The sequence below is a fragment of the Camarhynchus parvulus genome, chromosome 18 (genome assembly GCF_901933205.1).
Source record: "Camarhynchus parvulus chromosome 18, STF_HiC, whole genome shotgun sequence".
Lineage (NCBI taxonomy): Eukaryota > Metazoa > Chordata > Aves > Passeriformes > Thraupidae > Camarhynchus > Camarhynchus parvulus.
In genome coordinates, this window is record NC_044588.1 from 9,156,702 (window position 1) to 9,181,982 (window position 25,281).

Consider the following 25,281-nt stretch of genomic DNA (forward strand, 5'->3'; position numbering starts at 1 on the left):
GATTGGTTCCATGTGAATTGTTTTAATTTAATGACCAATCATGGTCCAGCTGTGTCGAGGCTCTGAGGAGTCACAGGTTTTTCTTTATCATTCTTGTGAAGCCTTCTGATGTATCCTTTCTCTTTCTTCAGTATAGTATTCTTTATATAATATAATAAAATAACAAATCAGCCTTCTAAGAATATGGAATCAGATTGATCTCTTCCCTCACCCTGGGGACCCTCACAAACACCACATTATGCCACCCCAAAAACCCCACCCAAAAAAGAGAGAAGAAAGCAGCAGATCTTACCCTCACCTGTACCCTGTGCTTACAGGCCCTTAACTTACAACAGACCTGGGAGCCCTTGCATGTCCAGACTGGGGAGCAGAGCTCAAATCCAGTCACTCACATCCCTGTTGCAGTACCCAGAGGGACAGGGTGACTGCCCAGGCACTTCTGAGCAGGTTCCTGAGGAGTTTTTGGGAGTGTGATTGGCTTTTCCCATGTTTTCCTTACTGCACTGTAGCACACATCAGCACAGGCTTGCCTGGTGTCAATGTTCAGTGACGCTGCTGACCTGCACTCTAAAAGTGAAAGTAAAATTACAGGTAATTAGGCAATAATACATCTAATTACCTTTTAAAGAAGGGAGGAGCCAGTATCCTGCTTTTTCTCCAGGATCCAAGGTACTTTCTTATCTCCTGGTCAGGGCTCTAGAAGAGGGGACGAATGAGCTGGGGCTGGAAAGGCTCCACAGGCACTGGGAGAAGGGAAGAGCCATGAAGGCTTCCTCAGTCACAAACAACATGTGAGGGCCTCACGCTGTCTTCTTTAAGTGCTCCTGTCTTAGAGCCAATCTCTTCTCTTAGAAAATATTGCTCCTTTTACTTATTAAGAATATAATTGGCGGAGTTGCAAGTCCAGTTCTCTCTTTGACAGAGTACTTTGCTAGGTGGAAAAGGCTTTATTGTCCTGGTAGAGACTGGAATTGTTTATTGTCTTGGCTTTGCAATGAAGTTAAGGGAGAAGAAAAAGCCTGAAAGTTTCAGGTAATGATGTTTCCTCGAATAGATCCTTTTAGCAACAAGATCAAAAGACCTTGTTAGGTTCTACAGATTTCCTGTCAAATCCTCTTTCTCCTGCTGGTGATCTCAGGTGAGCTGGTTCATGGGTCAGGTCTGCCCTGGGGGAAGCTGGGTGTGAGTGCTGATGTTTGCAGAAGGAACTCCACAGCTCCTCCTGCTTGGCAATTTTTCACATTGTCACAATGCAGATCAAATCTGCTGGTTTGTGAGCAAGGCTTGTATAATAATTGAGGGTTTTCCTGAAGTAATGGAGCATCTCTCATCTCCTTTCTCCTTACAAAGCCAAGACTTTTGCATCTGCAGCCACCAATCTAAGCCTGTGGGAGTCCCGACAAACTGAACTGATGTTTCAGATGGTTCTGCATTTCTGGGATGGGAGACAGCTGCCTGATTTTGGCACTTTGAAGAGCAAATTTGAGCCTCCCTTTTTTCAGTTGTCTTCAGAGGTGAGGTAGGTGCTCCCCACAGACAACTCTCTACTGCTGCCCTGGGGGCTGGAGGTTGCTCAGCAGCAGAAAAACAGGGGTGGTTTAAGTGTGAAGAAAACACAAGGTGCACCTCCCAGAGAAATGGTTTTTCCCCCACAACCATTGTGATACAAAAGCAAAACTCTGCTGACTTCTTTCAGTAGACAGCTCAAGTAACTGGCAAACAGCCCAACCTGGGGCTTGGGGCTCTTTACTCAGGGCTTAAACTCATTGTTCAGACTGAGGGAGCGACTAAAAAGACCTTTGAAGATGCTGTGGATGTTGTGTCTCCCAAAGGCATCCCTCTTTCTCCTACTTCTCCCGTGCTTCCCTGCCCAGGACGGTACGTACAACATCAGTGCTCTTACATTTCAATCTTTTCTTTCCTTTTTTTCCAACCTTTTCTAAATTATTTTTGCCTTAGACATGCAACACTCTCATTTTTCTTCCCTTGCTTTTGATGTAGCTTCTTTCAGGGGTGTCCCATTTGATCTCTCTATTCCTTTCTATTCATTGCACAAATACTCCCCCTTCAGTTTCTTTGGATATTGGGGTCATTGGAGAACTCCAAGGATTTTATTCTACATTTGCTTTTGTTTCTTATATCGATTGGATTTACACCTTCTCTAGCCCTCTTCCTGTATTGAATCTGAGAATCTGTATTATCCAGTTCCCTGATGTTATTAAAAGCCTCTTTAAAAGGACAAGTGTATTTTCTTCTATTCTCTGTCTCTTTTTCTTACTTTTAAATTCCTGATTTAGATCTGAAACTAATTATCAGGGTAATCTTAGTGAAGCTTGTATTTTGAGAACTAATAGGATTATCCTGGGAATCTAAAGAGAGAACTAAATTTTCTGTGTGAGTGACAGCAGCCACTTCTTTGCCAAGGCCTTTGAAGCTTGGGAAGGTGCTGAGCTGCTCAGGTCACTGGGCATGAAAGGCACTACAGGTGCCAGAGCAGCCAAGAAATGACACTGAGGTGCAGTCTCACAGAGCAGTTCTGTTGGTGGAGGAATTGGTTTTGAAAAGTACTTTTATATGATCAGACCAAGAGGAACTCTGATATTACAATTTCAATTGCATTTCTTATTTTTAGGTGGAGGAAATGAACAGTCCACAGACGTTATCAGTGCTTGGGAAGGAGACTCCATCAGCATAACTTGCCCAATCAATCATTCAGAATATCAATTGGGAATGTACTTAAGAAATATCAGACAGAATGTCAATGTGATATATTGTCCCAAGGAGAAACCTCCATTGATCAATCCTGCCTTTGCTAATCGTGTTGAGTGTTCAAAGGAAGGGGAGAACCTCAGGATAACCCTGCACAGGTTACAGGAGTCTGATTCTGAAATCTACGTATGCACAGAGATGTTCAAAATCAAGGAGGTATATAGGAAGACAATCATAGTACTGGTCAAAGGTATTGCAATTCCACCTTTTATGTCAAGAATTAGTAAATACAGATCTGTATTTTAAATCAAAGATTGGAAGGAGACACAGTGGGAGGTTGAGTCTGACAGAACCTCCTCCGTGTCTGCTCAGGTACAGATTTGAAGGAATGTGTGGGTTTGCTCCCTGAAACAATGAAGAAAACACATGAGAGAGTATGGTACCAAAAAACTCTAAACCATTTTAGAAGATTAATTTGTGACTCATTAATTCCACTACATATTTTCACATGAGTCGCAGGTTGAAAACAGTGAGGTCCCACAGCTCTTTCCAAAACAACCTGTCAAACCTTTTTAAACATCTAGCAGAGCAAAGAGGGGGTTTTTTGGTAGCAATTGTTTTTGCAAATCTCTTTTGTTTTTACTAATTCGTCTTAAATGACAAATTGGTAATAACTGGGAGGCTGGTCTTATGCAAGTTGAGCATGAGTGAGTAAAGGGTTTTTTCTCTTGTTAGTGAGGAGTTGCTGAATGGGCAGAAGTGTTTCTTTTGGCAGGTGTTTCTGGTTGGGGAAACAATTTTTCTGTCTTTATTATTTACTTTTTTTCATTAGAAGAGGGTTGAGTCCACACTATTCTTTTGGCAGTTTATTCCTCCATGTACCTGTCCTTCCAATGAGACCTTCTAACCTGAGACATCTTTCCCAAAGCTTACAGGGCTTTCTTCCTTTCCTGTCCCCCAGGCACGTGAGGTCTAATTGATTGCTGATCAGCAATTGTAATTTATATCCATGAAGGATTATCATCTCCTCCCGTGGGCTCCTCCTTTCAAACTTGACTGTGTTTCCTCAAATGAATCACATCTTGTTTGTTATGTATTGTCTCTGCAAATTATTTTATTAAGTTGCTTTATAGCTCTGTTTGATTCTGATCCTTTTATCTGAAATGCTTACAGCCTTCCCTTTGCAAAACTGATAAATTCTGTCCCCACTCCCTTATCCACTTCTATGATAATATTAAAAGAAACAAGTCCTGTCCTCAGAGGAACTCAGTGGAATGTCTTCCCAGCTGGACAGTGAGTCATTAATGACCACTCCATTCTCATGGACCATTTTCACATTGATGGGACACACATTGTGTGATTTCATCCAGACCAACAGCCCTCAGATCTTTCTCTGCTTGACAAAGCAGGCAATGATGCCTGGCTCCAGGACATGCTGGTCAGGCTGTATTCCCTTAGAGGAGGTCAGTATTTATAATTTTTTAGGCAGTGCAGACCCTGTACAAACAGCTAAACTTGTTGGTCAGTCCTTTCAGATCCTGACCCAGGGTGTACTAAAATATATCCTTCTTAAAGCCCGTGTAAAGCACATTTAAAAATTCATTTTATCTACATTTCTATGGTCTATTCTTTCTGCCTGCTCTGTCCCCTTGCTCCCCAGTTAAAATGCACTGTGTTAAGCATGTGATAACCACTAATCTCTCTGATTTTAGCTAAATCCAGGAGGCCTCTGGAGCAGTCACCACTGCATGCCAACCCGGAGCAAGGCCAGTCTGTCAACATCACCTGTGTGTTGAAAAGTTCACATGAAGACGAGAAGTTCTCCTTGCTCAGGACTCATGTGCAGCCTGGCCCAGTTCTGTCTGTGTCAAATCTCAGCAGGTCAGAGGTTTCTCCTGCCTTTGGGAATCGCTTGGAGTATTCAAGGGAAGGAAATAGAATTGTGGTGATTCTACACAAGCTACAGGAAAAGGACAGCGATAACTACATCTGTGCCCAGGAGGTGAAAGGTTCCCCTCTGCTCTCTGCAAGTGGCACCATGGTGCTGGTTAAAGGTACCACCCTTTTGCTTGTTTAATCGTAAATATCTGTTGTTGTGCTGTGGACAGAAAGCTTTTGGAACTTTAGTCAGGACGGGCAAACCTAGGAAAGTTTGGAGAGTGGGCTCAGGCTCCTTTGTGTCCTGTTGAGCTCAGACATAGAAACAGACTCTGTGTTCCCACCTGCCTTGTACAACCAGAGGGGAATTTAAACCTTGCCATGATCCTGCAGCTTAGAAAAAGAAAAAAAAAAGGTCAAAACAAGGTAACAAACACTTCAGTGTGTGCAATCTGTCACTTTTAGGGTATGGTTAAGTACTTTCAGCACCAATTCTTTGACCTTATCATGACATAAATGGCTTTTAGAAACCATTCCCTCTAGCAAGTCTTGTGTTAAAAAAAAAACAAAAACAAAACACACTGAGGAGCACAAAAGTCCTTTGGCTTTTGTTTCAAGCGCCACAGACCACAGCAGAAATGTTCTCACATACCCTTGTTAAACACCGAGCACTCTGTGAGCGTGTGGTGCAAAGAGGGGTTTTGATTTTTCTGTGTTCCAAAGAGGTGGTTTCATTTTTCTGTGTTCCAAATAGGGGGTTTCATTTTTTATGTGCTCCAAAGATGAGTTTTTGCTTTTCTATGCTCCAAGGATGAGTTTATTATTTTCCTGCAGGATTGTGCTGTACCCATTTGCTAAACTGAAGCCAGAACCAGCAAGAGAATGCTTGATTTTGGTCTTATTGGTGCAATTTAACCCTGTGCATTGGGCTTTGCTGAGGCCTTTGTAAAATAAAGTTTACAAAGGCCCTAAGGGTGGCAAAGGATTTTCCTGCACTCTGCAAAAGCAGCTGTGGTCCTGTTCTGTGCCACCACCCACAGCTGGGGCAACGACTCAGTAAAGTGAGGTGGGGGAAATGACAGTAGCCCAACAAAGCAGGGGTGTGATTATTAATTAGTGTGTTATTCATATATGGATTAATTGAGGTTTTAGAGAGTTGAAACCCTTTCCACCAGCATTATTCTGCTTAGTGCATTTCATACCACAGCATGAACATGAACATACTCCTGCTTCTCTCTGCACCTCTCACCAGCCTGGCTCTTGGATAATTCAGAGCCCTCGGGGTTGCAGCAACACTGCAGGAAATAATTTTCTGCTCCCATTAGGAGTGTATGGTCTTATCAGTGCTGTGGGAGGTGCCTTTGTGGAGTGCTCCTTGCTGATCCACCTGCAGCCGCCCCCAGCCTCTGGAAGAGCACAGGGAATGCCAGTGAGAATACTAATGGCATGAGAAACGTGGCTCTGTAGCTGTCAATATCTGAATTTTTGGCTAAACTGTGAAATTATTTTTTTCAGAATAAAAATAAAATTCTGTGGGAAATAGATTTGTAGAAAATTCTCAAAACCTGACAGAAGGTTCACATAGTGTGCATCTATATGCAAACCTTGAGATAAATGCTGACTTAGAAATGCCATGGGATAGGACAGACATTGCTGAGAGAGAAATGGAACTAGAAACAAGTTTCAAAGGATGGCCTAGCAAAAAGGACTGGATGCTTTGGAGAAATAGAACTATGAAAGGTGCATCGTATTAGGACCCGCGAGGGGTAATTTTATATGATTGGCTTTAAAGCATTTACAGCATGGTGTGGCAAAAGCTGATAGAAACACTTACAGTGTATTGTAATTAAGAAATAGTTTCTGATTATGATGGTGTGAATTAAAACATCTGTATTGTCCCACTCTTCACATGAGACTGAAAATGGAATAAAAGTTTTTAAAACACCTCTCAATTACCCCATGTCTGGGTTAGAAAAGAACTTAATCCAACAAAATTCTGTATTTTTGTATTTATAACCATGCTGCTGTGATTTTAAATGCAGAAGTGGAGCAGGCATGTGAGAAGAGCTCCTGGGGTTTGTATGCCTTTCTCATGGTGGTGGCTGTGCTGTTCTGTGCCCTGGTGTGCTGCACCTTGTACCGTGTGGATGTAAGTACAGTCGCCACAGCAAAACTGGGGCAGTTTGGTGGAACAAACTGATATTATTTTGAAATAGTGCCAGAGTCAAGCAAACATCTGATAAACCTAAGGAATTGTGGCTCCCTATTGCTCTCCTATTTGCCCTCATTTAATATCTTCCAGCTGTAAACTCTTGGCAGCTAATGCAGTGTCTTAGACTTCTGTAACCCTTTGTAAATGAGACATTTATTGTTTTTTGATAACAAATCTCAAGTGAGCTGTGTGGTTGACACAGCCATGAGTTGTGTGTGTATCCCTGAACAAAGCCCTTCACTGTTCTGCTTTCCTTGCTTTTTTAAAATTTTTTTTTGTGAATTGGGACTGGAGCTGTACATAGCAAGCTTGTAAGAGATGTAACTTGGAGAGGGACACAATGGTAACAAAAACTCATAAAATAGCCTGATGTCTGAAAGTTGTGCTGGGAGAAAAAAAATGGCCCCTTTCCAGAAAAAAAAATATTTTTTTTTTTTCCTTCACTGTGATTATTTCTATACATATACTGCAGAAAGAGCCCAGAAATTGTCTCTGATAGATCCTTCTGCTGCATAAATATTATTGGAAATTAGGTGTATGATTCACAGGCTCCTGTCTCGTCCCTTCAAATGTGGATCCAGCACTGCTAAAAACCAGTAGTGTAACATCATTCTGTCAAAGCCCAGAGGGACCTCATGTCCTGTGTTACCAGTAACAGTCTAAGAATGAGCCTTATTTATTGTCATTTATTATTTATGTCAAAGCTACAGTTACATCCAACTCTTGAAGGAACATTTCGTGAAATTGCATCAGACTCATAAAAGAAAGTAACATAAATAAGCTGCTAATTTCCACGTGGTCCTCTAAGACTTCAGTGGGTCGTGAGAGGAATTTTAAAAGTATGTTTCCTCTTCCAACAGATGATGTAGATGGACTCCTAAGATGGAAAATGACTCCTTGGTTGGAGTCTTTCCAGGCTCTGGTTTGAATGGCTGTTTTCTTTGTTTGGCAGGTGATGAAATATTTCCAGAAGAAAAAGCACAATGAGGTATATGAAGACATGTCCTACAACTCCAGACGGAGCACCCTGGTCAGAACCAACACCTATTCCAGAGGTGAATAAACTTCTGCCAGCTGGGACCATCCCCTCACAGGCAGCTCTGAGAGCTGCTTTAACCACCTGAACTGAAATTGCTATCACCTACCTTCTTCAGTGGACGAAAAAACCTCATTTCCAAGGTTGTTTCTACTTTTTTAATTTTTTTTTTTTTTGTAATGTACAGAAAATCTAGCAAAATGCAGGTGCCCTGGACACATGTATGCAGTTCAGTGTGGAAAAGCAGCATTTTGGGGCTAAAGGCAACATATGGGCTCGTTTCTTTGCTAAATAACGCATTCTGTGATGGATGGGGAGGTCAGGTTCTGAGCTTTGCTAAGTCTCAGGAAGACCACACGGGTCTGATCAATAATTTGCCACGGATCCACACAGGCATGGATTCCAGTTCTCTCATGGATCCTTGCCCAAAAGCTCAGGCAGCTAAAGCTACTCAAGAGTTACAGCAGGGAAATCTATTTTGAAGTTTTCAGAAATGTGGCAGGGTGAAATGCTGGATCCATGTGGGCTCACCTGCTCCAAGGCCATGATGGTCCCACAAAAACACAATCAAGTATAGATTTGAGTTTACTGCCTCTGTCAGAGCCACTCACATGACTGATGGGGGTCTTGATGTGGCTGAGGAGCAAAGTGACTAAACTTGGATCCTGGTGGCATCTTGGGTGTCTTGGTTTGAACAGACAGGTGTCTGCTCAGGAAGGCAGGAGCCTTCCTTGAAATGGAAAATGTAAACCCCCTCCCTCTGAATTATTATAATTTTGAAATTACAGGGCTCTCAGGCAAAAATATGGGAGCAGGAATAACAGTTCTTTACTAGGAAATTTAAAAAACCCTACAAATGCAATAATACAAAAAGAAGAAAACAAACCACTGGCAGAGTGAGACCATGCCCTGCCCCCTGTGTGTCAGGGGGTGGCACAGCCCCATCCCATGGGGGCTCAGCCCTCCTGCAGTGCCAGCTGTGCTGCTGCTGGAGCAGGGATCCTGCACAAGGGGGGAGTTTTCCTCTGCAGCTCCAGGGCTGCTGCAGATGGGCCTGGGCTCCCTCTGGCAATGCAGGGCAGCAGAAAGCTGCTCCTCTGGCAATGCAGTGGGCAAAGGCTGCTGTGCTGCTCCAGGCTCAGATTGGATCCAGGTAGGAATGCTTGGCTCCTCCCCTGGGCGCAGCATCTCCCCATGGGATGCTGGAATTGGATCAGCCCTGCAGGGACACTCACTGGCCATGGACAGCAGAGATCTCCTGGAGGGAGGGTTGGTTGTGGAGGAGATAAAGAAAACTGCCCCATGGACAGCAGAGAACTGCCCCAGCTCTGACAGAGGAAGAGAATACCCCTATTTCTAACTAAGACCCTGGGACAGCAGAAATGTTTGTGATGTGCTGGATGAGTTTCTCCACAGTGACTCCCCACTGTACAACACAAGGTGAAATAATCCAGAGTAAAGTAAAGCCAATGTCTGCATTCCAGCCTGGGCATGATCTAAAACTCCTTCTTATCAAAGGGATTTATCAAAACTCACCTCAGGCAAGAAGAGGCTAAATTTGAGTTGGTAACAGCTTCTAGAGCAGGTGGCTGTGGGGAGCTGGGCTGAGGAAGGGCTTTGCCTCCTCCAGGGGTGTTTTGGTTTTGCAGGGTTAGGGCCCTGTGAAAAGTCAAAAATCTTTCACAAAGGAATGCTGAAAATTGCCTTGGTACAGGGCAGGGCTGATGGGGGTGGCCTCTGGTTGCTGAGGACAGGCTGAGACTGGAGTTTCTCTTTATTGATGTGATTGTTTATTTTTTTTTTTTGAAGGATTAGGGTCAGTTTATCTTTGATGAGTGCATAGCTGGAGCAGAGCCAGGCACAAAGGATAATTCCTCTCCAGAGCTGAGCTCTGACAAGATCCCAGCTTGCCAAGGCAATCCTGCCCCTCAGGAGAGCCCATTTCCTTCCAGATATTGCTCATGAAATGCTGTGCACCAGACCTGGGGGAGAAATCCCCTGACTGTGAGGGGTGGGTGGTGCAGGTTCACCTTGTGAGCAAGTAGGTGCTGTCTTCACATGGCCAGACCTGGATTAATTGTGTTTGTGTTGGGGTTTTGTACAGTTCCTCAATATTTTCATACATATATTAAAACTTTTTTCATGTATCTTGGAAATAAATGGATGTTTCTTTTAGTGGTTTGTTGTGATTTTTTTAAAATAGTGATTCAAGGCTTTTTGAAAATCCTGTATAAACTGCCCCTAACAGCATCCCACTAGACAGCATATTAACTGTTTTCTACTTTAATTACAAAATCTTCAGGTGAGGTTTTTCTTTTTAAAACCAATCACTGAACAAAACAGGAAAGAACCTTTCAGGCCCTGCATATTCCATGTCTCATTGCCTAAACTTTTCTTGAATTCTGCCAGACTTGGTGCTGGGACCAATTCTGGCTTTGTCCCCAGAAAAGCTCAGCTCAGGGGTGGGTGAAGAGCTGAGGAAGCACCAACAAATCAGGTACCAACCTAGGAACTGTGAGGTGCCCATAGTCAATCACCTTTTGTCACATTTTCATTCTTGGAACAAGGTGCAGGTTTAGTCAAAAAGGGGCAAAAGCCCTGAGAGCCAGCAAAGGGAGGTTCCCAGTGAGCGAGGTGGCATTTGAAATCGACTTTCTGTAGAAACACTGTTGTGCAAATGTGACCACAAAGGTGAAGAAAAAAAAAGCTGTGAAAGGAAACAGTAGTGGAGATGTTTTTTGATTTTGGGTAAACAAATTTAAAAAAAAAAAAAAGAAGTAACACCTTTCTGAGGAAATAACCCACATTGAGCCATTTCACAGGCAGCACGATTAACCCAAGCAGTGGTGAATGAACTGCTGGGGAATTTAGCTCCAGAGTGTCAGGGAATAATTGGGAATTTAATAAAATTAATTTTATTTTAAATAAAGAGAGCTGGAGCATTCTGCAGATGCAGAGTTGTCTCAGATCTACACTGGAAAGCAGAAAAACTGAAATTTCTACCCCCAGAGTTGCAGACAGAATTGCTCTGGGCTAATTCTGTTGCCTTTGCTTCTTTTTCTGTCTTGTCTCAGCTTCTGGAGAGGGAAATGGTTTTCAGGGAGAAGTGGGAAGTGCAGTTCTGAGGCAGTGAGAACGGTATGAGGGTATTGGTGGTGCCCCTGCCCCATCCATGGGATAAAAGAGGAATTGCAGCTGGGAGCAAAGCGGGCTCAGGTGAGAAACAGGGCTGCAGCTCCAGTGTCACAGTATGTGGGATGAGGCAGGCCAAGGCAGCTGGGCAAGGGCAGCAGGTCAGAGAAATTCCAAGAGGCAAGGTACAAAGAGTGTCTGAAATGACTCAGGGGTCTGCAGGGAGTGACCTGGGCTGAGTGCCCGGGAAGGGGAAGGCTCATCAAGAATACTCTTGGTTATTTGCAGAACTGAAGAAATCAGCCAGCACATGTGGATTAGTGCTGATGGAGCCTATGGACCCAGGGAAATTTAGCTGGAAAAAGCATTTTAACTCCTTAACTCAGGTGTGTGTGACAAGGACGTGCCTGAACTCAGGTGCCAGGGAGGCTGATAAGCCCAGCTGAGCCACAAAATGTTTTGCAGGAGGCAGGAGAGAAGCAGGTTCTGCTCTGGTGGCTTGTGACATATTGCAGGACACTGGAATGTCTCCAGTGGCTCCTGCAATCCAGTGTTTATGTGCCCCAGCAGCTGTGAGTGCTGCATGATCCATGTCTGAATCCCACGCTGGGTTTGTGGTCTGGAGCCAGTTTCTCCCACCTGTCTCTTGCTGGGGACTCCTTTTCCATCCAAGAACTCATGCAGGAGGCATCCTGTTACAGAATTCAGAGGAACTGACCAAAATATATCCAGCCCTCCTGGCTCTGCTGAAGACAAGCTACTGACTGCTGATTTCTCAAGGTCCCTGTGTTAGTAAGAAACCTATTTACACTCATGGTATGCAAGCTTTTGTAAGCACTTGTTTCCCAGAGCATTTAGTTTCTTTTTGAATGCTTTGTAACCCTCAGCTTGCATTATATTAGCAGTAAGCTTACAGTCAATATGAAAACATGCACGGGTTTTTTTTCTGGTTCATAGATTTGGTTTTCTCACAGGTTTGAGGTGCTGCAAATGCTTCATTGGTGCTATTTCTTTAACCTGATATATTTGGTTAATGTGCTCCTGCAGTAGTTAATGAGTTCTTTTACTGCTTGTATAGATTTAACAGTATTTATGTTGTTTTGCCTGGTTTTAACACTATTTCAATTCCTTCAGGAATGACTGGTTACTGGCTTTGTGCAACATGCAAGAAATCTTTCCAATTTCAGTCTCAACAGGTTTTAACCTACTTTTTAGAAAATCAATACATTACTCATCACACATTACTCTCTCATAACAGCCAGAGCACTCTGCCTTGTCTACAAGAATCTCACATAATTTTTTCATTTAAGAAATGGAAATAAAGCAACCAGCCTAAATACTGACTAAAGGGAATAGAACATTTTGTCCTAACACTAAAGTTTTACAGTGTTGTCATAATCTGTGTGGTACAAGTAGCTTGTCTGTCCAATTGTGGCTGGCAGGTGACTCCATTCTGTGTAATTAACTGCTGGTAAGGCTGGATGAACTCTCTGGATAGTGCTAATTCCTGTGTAACTACTTCACAAGAAACTTTATTTTGCTTTTGGCTGGCATTTGCACCAACTGACCAGCATGTGTCTGACATTCTCCCTGGAGAACAAGTCCATGGCCCCAGAGATTTCCAGCTGAGATATTAGAAATGCTCTGCTCCACTCCTGTGCTTTCTGTCTGTAATGGGAATAATGTCTAAACACTGCACATGCCAAGTGGAAGATGATCCCTCATTCCTTCTTACTGAATTAGTATCAGTAATTAGTAACTCTCTAGGAAAGCCTTTAAGTTCATCTGTCTCTGCAGTTCATGACACCCTGAGACATTTGGTCCATCTGCTCTTAGCAGAATCACACAAGTTGTAAAAGCTTATTCTGGGGGTTGTTGTGCAAGTGATGCTTTACCAGTGGTAGTAATAATTTCATCTTCAGATGGTGGAATTTATCACTCTGCTCTGGTAGGACAGCAAAAAGCCATCCCACTTGGTTTGTGCGGTCTCTTTCCCCACACATTATTGCCTTACAGCTCAGGGCAAGACTTCAAAGAAGTCATTAAGGCCAGTTTACTGTTTGTGGTTTCCACTGGTGTAGTATTAGCTCTGCTCAGAGGTAGTTGGCTGAATCTTGTGGGTGAGTGACATTTAAAGTCCCAATGCAGAGATGACATTTTGCATAAATGCTTGTGATTTCTGAGAAAAAGGATTATAGAAGAAACTCCGTAACATTGTTGTAGATTTCTCTGTTACCCTCACTCTCAAACTTTCTAATGCTCACAGTGGAAGCTTCTCAAGGAAATCTCCTCAAAGTGACGGCAGTTGGTGTCTAACCTTTTGGACTCAAAACTCTTTATTTAATTAAAAAAAAAAAAAAAAAACCCTGAACAGTTGAAGGTTTCAAAAAAGAAATCAAGCATGTGTGTGTACACACTGCAGATAAAAAAAATCACAGCTCCTAATGACTTTCAAGGCTAAAATTAGAAACAGTCCTTTCACACAGAGCACACACAGAGAGCCATGTGCTCCTTCTTGCAGGGTGTTTTGGAAATAAAGTTGTAGCATGGAAAAATAGATCCTTATATTTCTGTCCTAGCCAAAAGAGGAAACAGAGGAGAATTTCTAGCAGGTTTAGAGCTCACAGAGAAACTCAAATGAACAGCCTGAAGTGAGGCCTTGCAACTTTTAGACTTGTCCAGGATTAGGTGAACCAGGAGGAATCCATCACAGAAAGGATGGCCTGTTGTCCTCCTGGTGCTTTTGTGAATAAATCTCACTGTGGTGGTCATGGTGAGCTTGCAAATTGTCTGAGTGGGCTTGGCTGGAGGCAGAGAAGGGCTCTTCTTCCAGTGCCTCTTATTCCATGGCAAGCCCTAATGCTGAGACCTTGGGACACCACTTGGGTGGAACAAAAAGAGAGGCAGAAATATCCATAATAAAAATAATTACATTCCTTAGTAACATGCTTTCTGCAGCTGGCTTCTCTCAGGCTGCTCTCACACCTCAGTGACAGATGAGAGAGAGACACAAAAATAATGGTTTTGTGGTGGAGAGAGCGAAGCCTGCCTGCTGCAGGGGGCTTGGGGTGTTATTTATGTTCAGAGGTGCTGAGGGGGCTGCTCTGTGGTCTGGCTTGTCCCCATGCTGTGACAGGGACCCGTGAGCACGCTCTGGCAGGAGCCTGCGGTTGCTGTTGCTCAGCAGGGCTTGGGCAGCTTATCTGCAGAGCATCACCCCCAAAAGCAGCCTGGCTGTCCTCTGAGCTGCCACCTGCCAGTGCCCCGGGGTCCCTCACTGTCACTGCCACTGCCAGTGTCACACCATGCTCTGTGTCACAGCTGTGGCCCCTTGGTTCCCTCACTGCCAGTGCCACACCATGCTCTGTGTCACAGCTGTGGCCCCTCGGTTCCCTCACTGCCAGTGTCACTGTCACACCATGCTCTGTGTTACGGCTGTAGCCCCTCGGTTCCCTCACTGCCAGTGTCACTGTCACACCATGCTCTGTGACGGCGGCCCCTCGGTTCCCTCACTGCCAGTGTCACTGTCACACCATGCTCTGTGTTACGCCTGTAGCCCCTCGGTTCCCTCACTGTTACTCCATGCCCTGTGGCCCCTCGGTTCCCTCACTGTCACTGTCACACCATGCTGTTTGTTACAGTTGTGGCCCCTCGGTTCCCTCACTGTCACCATCATGGTCACACCGTGCCCTATGTTACTGAGGCCTTTTTCAGGCTTACCTAGAGACAGAGGCCAGACAAAGCTATAAAATAAAAGCAGATTTATTTACTGAGGGGCCTTCTGGTACACTGAGGGCAGATGAAGCCTCCCCAGGGGGCTATGGCCTTGGATCTCAGGCCTAGGGGGATTGTCTTGTCTGACCAAAATGCGAAGGCAGAAGCTGACACTTCATATGGAGTTTAGATTTAGACACTAATGCAGTATAGGATTTGAAAAATATAAAGGCTAAAATCTTAAGAGCACATTACCTGAGGGGGGTACCTGAGGCCTGTGGCCCCTCAATTCCCTCACTGTCACACCATGCTCAGTATTACAGCTGTGGCCCCTTGGTTCCCTCACTGTCACTGTGGCACCATGCTCTGTGTTACTGATGCCTTTTTCAGGCTCACTTAGAGGCAGAGGCTAGACAAGGTTAAGAGAATAAAAGCAGATTTATTTACTGAGGGGCCTTCTGGTACACTGAGGGCAGATGAAGCCTCCCCAGGGGGCTATGGCCTTGGATCTCAGGCCTAGGGGGATTGTCTTGTCTGACCAAAATGTGAAGGCAGAAGCTGACACTTCATATGGAGTTTAGATTTAGACACTAATGCAGTATAGGATTTGAAAAATATAAAGGCTAAAATCTTAAGAGCACATTACCTGAGGGGGGTACCTGAGGCCTGTGGCCCCTCAGTTCCCTCACTGTCACACCATGCTCAGTATTACAGCTGTGGCCCCTTGGTTCCCTCACTGTCACTGTGGCACCATGCTCTGTGTTACTGATGCCTTTTTCAAGCTTATCTGGAGACAGAGGCTAGACAAGTTTACGAGAATAAAAGCAGATTTATTTACTGAAGGGCCTTCTGGTACACTGAGGGCAGATGAAACCACCGCAAGGGGCTACACCCAATATGGATGATGATCATGAGATTTGCAGACAGGTAGAAGTTTGGTCATTCACATATCAGAGGTTAATTGTCCAATTACAGCTTCAGGTAATGAAGTTATATTTCCCCAGTTTGCTTCTCCCTCATTCACTTTTGTTTATACTTTTCTGGGCCTGAGGCTGAAGGGTCCCCTTGGACCTCAGGCCCAGCGGAATTGTTTTGTCTGACCAAAATGTGAAGGCAGTAGCTGGCACTTTATATGGAGTTTAGATTTAGGCACCAATGCAGTGCAGGATTTGGAAAATATAAAGGCTAAAATCTTAAGGCATCATTACAGCTGTCTGTGGCCACTCTGTCACTCAGTGGAGACAGGGATTCATGGACACATGGGTGTCACCATTGAGTCAGGAACAGACAATAAATGACACAGACTCTAGACCAGAAGGCTAAGAGGCTAGAAGCCCCAAATTTACTTCTTTTATAGCCTGGTCTGATTCAGGTGGACCTGATTGGTCCTTTAATCAACACATTATACGTGATTGGCTAATTAAGAACATCCTTTGGTAAACACCTTATGGGAAAAACAACTTGTTTAAAACACCACCTGCAGATTATTTACCATTTGTTTACCATTTTTTCTCTCTGCCTCCCTAAAACTTCCCAGACCGATTCATGGGAAAGCTTATCTGGCTTTCTCTCTCGGACCAGACTGTTGTATGCACGCGTGGATGTGTCTCCCAGGCCATGCCAGGATGTTTCTCCAGGCTTTCCGCAGCCACACTCAGCCCCCAGGGCTCCTGCAGCCAGGGCAGAGCTGCAGTCCTGTGGCCAGTGTGTGAGCAGGGTTTGGTCTGCCCTAAGCAGAATTCACTGATTAACTCCATCTTCTGCTTTTCCCAGTTCAAAGAAGAGAAGCTGAGGCACTGGGTAGCTGATGCCCCTGGACTGAGGCCACAGAGTCAGGCAGTAAAGCAGTTTTCATTCAATCCCACCAACATAAACACGTCCCTCATATTCCTGTTCTGTTGTTGCATGGAACGAGGCAGAAGAGGATAATGTGGCAATCAAACCTGTTCAGTGATGAGCTGGCACCACTGTCACTACTTCACATTTTAAAAATTTGATTTTTTGATGAGCAAACCTTATCTACTTCCTATCACAAAGAGATAAGAGAAAGCACCTCCTGATTTTGCTTGTTTTTTTCCAGCAGGATGTTTGGTGTGTGCCAGTGGCATGTTGTGTTTGGTGATTGCAACATCTCTGACACCACAAGATATGATCAGTGACCATACTCTGACAGTCACAGATGATACTATGTGAGATTTTATCTTTGTTGTGGTTTATTTATCTCACATCAGATCTTGACATTAGAGTGGCAAGTTGATGTGTGATATTTATGGCCACTGACATCCCCTGTAAGCCTCTCAGCTCCAGCACTGCATCACTTTATTTGGGCATCCCCCACCAGTCTGTGCACCTCTCTGTGCACTGCTAGCCCAGACAGCAGCAGCAGTCTGGCTCCTGCAGACCCAACTTCTTCTGATCTCAGAAACTCTGCCCATAATTAGATCACTCCTGATACCTCTGCTAGAGCTTGTCTGGCTAGCTCAGGTATCCTGTGGGGGACCATGCAGAAATGCAGTTAACAACGCTCAACTCCCAATGCAGCAGCACTGCCTGCCACAAAACTTGGCCTTTGTACAGGTCCTGAATCAATCCAGTGGCACCTGGGATGGTCTGAGCTCCAGCTCAGAGCTGTGCTCAGTGCCTGAGCCTGCTGGGTACAGCCATGAGCCTCAGCTGCTCTGTGGGTGTATTTGGCACCTTGTGGAATCATGAACTCCTGTCTGGCAGGGACAAAACGGGGAGAGGGGACCACCAGTCTGTGGCATTAACAAAGAGTCTGCCTAAGAGACAGAGTAAACAAAAAATTATGTGTTGGAGGGTTGTTGGTTTCTGATTTTTGGGTTTTCTGCTGTTGGGGGGTTATTTTGGTGGTTTTTTTGTTTGGTTTTTTTTTGTTGTTGTTGTTGTTGTTGTTTCTTTGGGTTTTCTTAAATTATTATTTAAGATTTATTTGCTCTTTTAGCTACTGACTGCTTGCTGACTGGGAAAAACCATGCTCACTCTTACAGAGCTGTCTGTCTGCTAGGTTCAGAGATGTTTAGCAGTTACACTTGAAGGGTTAGAGGGAAAGCAGGGACATTCCTTGCAGGACTAGGCATTTCAGGCATAAACCCAAGGCTCAAAAGATCAGTAACTGGAGATAGAAAATGTTACCCACTACTCAGCTCATGTAAGAGCTGTGCAATTACTTTTCTGCAGCATTGATCTGCTGCCCCCAGTCCCCCTGAAATGGGACATGACATGAGCTGCTATGAACCCTGTCAGCTTTTGGGTGGCCCAGCTGGTCCATGCCAAGGTTCCTCCTAAAATGCTGATATATTCTTGAAATGCTCTTCACTTTGAGTCACATATGAACCAACCCACAGAGTATTTGTATCTGCTTGGACAACGTATTATCAGTTCTGAAATGTTGCTGGTTGAAAGATTCCTTGCTGTTGGGAGTAAGTTTTCCCTGGTAAATTTTAAGGCCGCTCAGCTGTGTACATATAATCCTCTTTAAGTGATTCTGATGTTCTCACATTACACAGCTGAGTATAGAGGCCATTTCACATCAGCAGGAGGCAGGAAATCAATTCCCCAATTCAGGTGCCCTGCAGTTTAGATAGCCAGGTAGTGAGGTGTTGCTGAGGTTTCCTAAGGCACTTGGGGAGCCACAATGCAAAACAGAGGGGCTGGAAGAGAGGAGGTTGCTTTGGCAGAGCCACTTGCCAGGATTTTTAGATTAAGTGCTGTTTTAATCTTGTTGAAGGTACAGCTGTGTTAGAAAAGCTGTGCAAAGTCCTTATCTAGTTCTGTACTAGAATTTATTAGGGCTTAACAGCCAGGCTGCAGATATGCATCAATTACAGAGCCACAATATCTGCAATAAATGTTTTTCACCCCATAATCAAACATGGCTTAATTAGACAATGCTGAGAGAACAGTCATAATAAATAGTGTGGGTAAGACTTGCCTTTATAATTGAGATTTAATCACCAGCTCTTGTATGTTCATTGAATAATTGATTATTGGTTGGGTTTTGTGTATTCCAGGTACTGCAGGTTCTACAGCTGTAGGTTAGAAATATTGAGGTACAGAAATACAGACACAATACTCTCTAGGTTAGAAAGAACAGCTGGGTTTTTGAGCAGTCCCTGCTGATATGGGTGAATGAAGCAGCACTGCTGTTCCCCAGCAGAAGTCTGGTCTCAGGAAAACAACCCAGCTCTGCGTGGTTAATGTGTGAAACACGAGCTCTGTGAGCAGGTGAATCTGTGAACCTGAATTATTTGTAATGGTCAGACATCCTGGAAGGAGTGGGAGATGTTCACAGATGCATCCTCGGGCTGCCTGCAAAAGGCAGCGAGTGCAGGGTTACCCTGCTCTGAGGAGGGGCAGTGCTTTGGGGAAGGAGGTTCTGGATGTTCCCAGTGTCCTCAGGACACCCAGCAGCCCTGAGATGGCCTTCTGCTCATTCTGAATGATGCCTCAGGTTCTAGTTTATATATTTTTCAGGTTCTGTGCTGCTTTAGTGTGTGGGTCTGAGCTGCACATCTGGGGATGCTGAGCTCTCTGCACAGAGCAGGGAGACAAAACAATTCCTGCCCTAGCTGGGGACCAAGGACAAATGATCCAAATCTCAGCCCAAGAGCACAAACACCGTGGGCTGGAGAGAGAAAAACAAGCAGGGATGGGACTGCATGGGCTAAAGCTGGAATGGGACAATGAACAGCAAGATGCAAATGGAGCAGAACTGATCACAATGAGAGACTCCGCACCTGGCCGTGCATTTTGGGACCATTTTGGTTCATCTTGGGTGCAGCCCTGGCTGGGCTCTTGTGCTGCCCAAGATGGATCCATGGAGGAGATCCTTTTAATCAATCCCTGCTTTATTCTGTAACTCTGTCCAGCCTCTGCTCTAGGGCAGCCTGCACAAGGCATCATGGAAGTGCTCTCAGCCAGGCCAGCAGGTGAAGGAGGGGATGTCACAGACTTTTGCAGCTCTGCTGGGGTTTAGATGCACCCTGTACATCACCTGGCATCCACCCCCAGGCAGCACTTTCTGTCTCTGTGGCTGCCCTTTGTCTAACAGGGGCCTAAATCAAGCCCCCAGGATAACTGTGGCCTTTTCATCTACATTGAAAGACTTTAAATTAAAAGGCAGGCACAGGCAATGCCTCAAAAACTCAACTCTTCATTGTGAAGTTTTCCTTAATATTTGTGTTGGCAGCCTATTTCCTCAGAAGAAAGTTTAGTTTGTAAGAATTGCAGCTGCATTTCTATTTTTTGGGCTCCTCCTCCATGCTTTTGTGTCTTTTTTTGTCTCCTTTGCATCATGACAGGATGTGTCTTCAAAAACCACAAGTAAACCAGTAGTAGCTCTGAGGTGCCTCAATTTACTACATCAGATTGTGGTTAAATCTGCCTTTAGCTCTGTCAATCAGCCTGGCCAATTGAGGGGAAAGGAGGAGGAGGGTTATGAGTCTGACACTCTTTTCAGCTAAAGAAAAAGGAAATACCAGTCTAAAAAGAAGGAAATGCGTACTTAGTGGTCTGTGGCCTCAAATATCTTTTTCTTTCCATCAGTGAAAGCGCAAGGAAAAGATTTTTAATGGTGAATACTGCAGCAGGAGTTGGCATCAATGCTTAACAGGAAAACATGTGATCACAGAGTGGTGTTTAATTGTGGAATAGTGTAAAGGCTTTTATTAATATCTGTTCCTATGCTTAGATTGGACACCACCTGCCACACCTCCAGGCATACCCATTAATGAGGGAGAGAACTCCCTGGATTGTTAAAAATGGGCCATTTCAGTAGAATGGAGGAAGACACAGACTGTTCCTAAAGGGTGAGAAGAAGCGCCAGGAAGGATGTAAGAGCAGAGTCATGGGCTGTTGGAACCGTGGTCACTGAGAATTTCAGACTTTCTGTGCTGCCAGGCACTGACCCCCAAGAGAACACTGCATTTGACCTGAGGCCCTGGAGAAGCTTCCAAAATGGAATGATAGAACTGGGATTGTGGGTGTGGAGTTTGAATAGAAGTGTGTGATATCACTGGGTGGAAAACTTGGAGTTTAAGGGTTTAGAATATAGTAATAGATATAAAGCAAGACGGAGGTTTTAGGGCAGAGTCTGGTCCTTCCTCCTTCTCCTTCTCCTTCTCCTTCTCCTTCTCCTTCTCCTTCTCCTTCTCCTTCTCCTTCTCCTTCTCCTTCTCCTTCTCCTTCTCCTTCTCCTTCTCCTTCTCCTTCTCCTTCTCCTTCTCCTTCTCCTTCTCCTTCTCCATGGGTTTAGGTGGTTTTGTGTAATTAGATAAAAAAGTCCTCATTGCAAGCACAGGTGGTTGGTTATTGTGTTAAAAGTAAAAATAGTTGAGGTGTCACTTCTTAATTGGACAGTTTATCCTTAAAAGGCCTTGTAGAGAGGGCTCCATTTCTTATCTTGTTTGTGAAGTGCTAACTCAGTTTGTAAGACTGCAACATAGGTAAGAACTAATAAACATCTAAGTCCAGACAAGAAATACCATCTCGTGCATTTAATCCCAACCCTGGCAGAAAAGAAGCAAAAGAACCAACAATGGGCTAGGGCCAGCAAGGTCTAGAAAAGATTTGCACAACTCCAGCTCACAAAATAATTCCATGTCTAAGTCCAGCCCATCCTAGGAGTGAAGTGTGTGTCTGATCTGTCCCTGAAGCCTCCTGTTGGAGGCATCATTCACAGTCTGTGCTTGAGTTTAATTCCCTTGTAACTTGTCTGAGCTGAGGAAAACAAAGCTGCTCCCTTTCCTTGGCTCATCTCAGCCCTGGGGGTTTGGCCCAGCTCAGGGACCTTGGGGGAGAGGGACTGGCAGTAAATCTGGTGTGGAGCTGATACAGCCACACGCAAGAGTTGTTGTGAGAGGGATATTCTTGATGTCAGCTTGTGCTGAATGCTTTAGGAATGGTGTTTTATGCTAGAACCTGGAAATTCTGCTTGGGGAGGGGCTTGAAAGGGGAGCGGGGTGATGGGAGAGGCTGATGAGCATCACAATGAGGAGGAGTTTGTGCTCCCTGGCTGGCAAAGGAGCACAGAAGCTGATGGTTGTGCTTTTGCATGCCAAAATCTCTTAATTTTAGACTCTCAGCCTTTAGAGCTTTCTGCATGTACACACAGATGTGTGTGGGAGTGAAGGTGCTCTCCACATTCCATGCTGAGACTATTCCTATCAAATATTCATCACAGGAAGAATCTCATCTGTACATTTTGTATTATTCAGGCTTAGAAATATTTCAGTGACTTTCATGTTGCCTACAGGATTTAGATACCAGGGATAAAACAGGAGGCTCTTTAATTTTCTACATTTAGGATTTCTGCTTCATTAAAATTCTTTGGAAGATAAGTCCTAATGATAAATCTTAAGCTTTGACTCTTCCTCCCAGGAAAAAGCAGCTCAGAGCTGCAAGCAGATGATCCCACTCCAGAGGAATCCCTGCCATCTCCCCATCAGCTGTGGGTGGAGGATGCAGGTAGCTGTGTTTCTATTCAATATCTGCCTCACCCCAAAGGGTCTGCATGTAGCTCCAGTGTGAGATAGCTTCCACACCCTCCCCTAAGGTAAAAATAGGGGAGTATTCTCCTTAAAGTGATTCTTTCTGAGATACTGTAAAAAACCTAATTATTGACCCGGTTTGGACTGAGTTTTAAACCATCAATACTCAGCACTGGTTTTTACACACACAGTTCTGATTTGATTTGTTACATTTGACTGGTTTTTCAGAGACTTTAAAGCACCTGACTGGCTGCTTAAAGAGACTGTGGGTGCTTGCATCCTCTGCAAAGCCAGTGTGCTGTGTGCTGCCATCAAACCTGGGTTAGATGGTTCCAAATTTATTGAGAAGATGCTAATACTTGGGGTGCTGTGGCTGGAACTTCTGGGTCTAGTTCACCAGCGTGGCTGGTTGAGGAGGGAGAAGAGCTGAGTTGTTATTTTGAGGTTCATTTTAGCTGGAGGAAAAGGGAGTGCCAGTGGCTGTTAGATGGAAGTTGGTTAATATTCTGTGGGATTAAAAATAGTTTGGGGTCAAAATTACATTCAAATTGTAGTTACTTTATACTTTATATGTCTTCAAGGTGGGAGTGCCGTGAGGCTGCTGGAAGAGCAGGATGTTAGCAGCACAAGATTAAAGAAGAAAAATTATAAATAAAAGGAGCTGGATGTGTCCTACAAACAAAACCACAGCACCCTCTGCTAGTGCCCATTCCTCTCCCTGGGCTGTGACAGATAAACAACACTTCAGGTGTCAATGTCCATGCTGCAGAGACCAGTTTGGACTGGTGGATCCCAACCCTTGTGGTGGAGCCTCTTGTCAAAGCACTGGAGGCAGAACTGGGAGCTCTGGCACATGGAGAGAGGGGTGAAAACATTGCAGCAGCTTCAGAGCTTTCACTGCTGTCAGGGCTTTCATGGCAGGCCTGCAGAATGGTTTATACTGAGCTTGGAAGAGTGTTGTTAATTAAATAATTAGCTGTTTAAAATGTATTTATTAGGGCTTAACAGCCAGGCCACAGATATGCATCAATTACAGAGCCACAATATCTGCAATAAATGTTTTTCACCCCATAATCAAATACGGCTTAATTAGGCAATGCTGAGAGAACAGTCATAATAAATAGTGTGGGTAAGACTTGCCTTTATAATTGAGATTTAATCAGCCAACTCTTGTATGTTCATTGAATAATTGATTATTCTACACGTTTATCAAGGATTAAAAACTCAGTGGTAGATATGCAAATCCTCTCATATTAAATACATCTGAAATTCTCAAATAACATTGAATGCCAATTAACATTTTGATTAAATCTAAATGACAAACACATTGTGGATCTCATGCCTGCAGTTGGCTATTTTATTGCTATTTATCACTCATTTTTTCCCCAAGCTAAATTGCTTGTGTGCTTGTGGCTTTTTAAGAGGATGTAGGAGATGGACAGAAATATGCAGGGGGAGTGAAATGGGAGTGAATTGTGTACTCTGGGATGAGGAAGCTGAGCCTGGATGATGGGACAATGGGAAATATTTTTACCCTGGCTGCAAGTGATCAGACCAAACCAAATGAGGTAACCAAAATCTTTGGAAGATATGGTAATCTTCTGTGAAGGGTTGCTGTCATAATCAGTGCTGTGTGAAAGATGCTAAAATAGTCATTGACAAAAGAAAAAAAAAGATAAAAAACCAAACCAAACACCAAAATAAATTTAAAAACCCACAAAAAAAAAAGCCAATAGCGACCAAGAAAGGACACTAAAATACCTTCCCACCCCCCAAAAAAACCCCCAAAGTCCCACACAAACAAAAAAAGCCCCCCAAAATCAAACCCTAATGCAGAAGTGATGGTGTGGGCTCAGTATGTCCAGTTATTGCTGGAGAGATGCCACCTCTGCAAAGCCCAGGAGAAACTGCCCTGGGCCTGCTCAGGAGAAAGGAGAACAGAAAAAACTTTCACTATGGAAAACAGGTTTGCCTCACTCAAGTCATGTTTGCAGAATCTTTTCAATTTTCTATATTTTTTTTGCCAAGGATGAAGTAAGAATGAGAAAAAACATGAACTTGTGGTTGGTAGTGACAGCTCATGTCTGAAGTGGGATCTGAGAGGCAGATGAACATCTCAGTTAAAAGAGAAAGCCCAGTTTAGCTCACAGGAATGCACCTTGGCAAATCCCCCTTCTCACCTGTACCTGGTGCAGCTCCCACCCCATCCCACAGCTCTGGGGCACAGAGTGCCTCAGGTTCTTGGGGGCAAAACCCAGAAAAGTCCCAGGTAGGTGGCACACCAAGCTGGTTTTGGTAAAAATTTAACTGTTTGTAGCAGAGCACTGGCAACAGCAGATGTGTGAATATTTAATTGCTGCGCACTGATCCCTCCCTGGTTTGTGGTTCCAGACCTGGACAGGCTGATGCCAGGAGCAAGTGAGAGCCATGAAGGTCTCACAGTACTGATAACCTTGCTAGTATGCAAGGTTAATTAATATCCATGTCATTTGACTTGTGTGTGCATGGAATCACTGCTTTTCACCTTTCACAATTTGTAGAATCCAAAGTGAAGTGGGATTGAGGGATTATTGAATTTAAACCAGTAACAGCAGAGCACAACCCTTTCTGCAGGAGCTCTGGTGGGCAGCGTTGGGTTAAGCCTTTTTCTGACCCAGAGATGGGCCAACTGAGAGGTGTTTTAAAAACTTTTATTCCATTTTCTGTCTCATGTGAAGGGTGAGACAATACAGATGTCATAATTCATGCCATCACGATCAGAAGCCAATGATTTCTTAATTACAATACATTATAAGCATTTCTTGGCCTATCAGATTTGCCACACCATACTGAAAATGCCTTAAAGCCAATCATCTAAAATTACCCCTTGTGAGTCCTATTACATTTTTCATACTTCTATTTCTCCAAAGCATCCAGTCATTTTTACAAATCCATCCTTCAAAACTTGTTTCCATTTCCATTTCTCTCTCAACAATGTCTATCTTATTCCATAGCATTTCTTAATCAATATTTCTTATCTCAGAGTTTACGTACAGGTACACACTATATAAACCTTCTGTCAAGCTTTAAGAGTCCTCTATAAATCCATTTCC

General features: G+C 44.0%; 1 protein-coding gene across 1 annotated transcript; it reads left to right on the plus strand.

The window, feature by feature from the left end:
- The first annotated feature begins 1,787 nt into the window (after positions 1 to 1,787).
- LOC115911420 lies at positions 1,788 to 7,862 on the plus strand. The gene is made up of 5 exons (XM_030962379.1): positions 1,788 to 1,878; positions 2,633 to 2,959; positions 4,422 to 4,763; positions 6,630 to 6,736; positions 7,752 to 7,862. The coding sequence occupies exons 1-5, from the start codon at positions 1,806 to 1,808 to the stop codon at positions 7,860 to 7,862; spliced, it is 960 nt and encodes a 319-aa protein (XP_030818239.1). The 5' UTR covers positions 1,788 to 1,805.
- Positions 7,863 to 25,281: the final 17,419 nt, after the last annotated feature.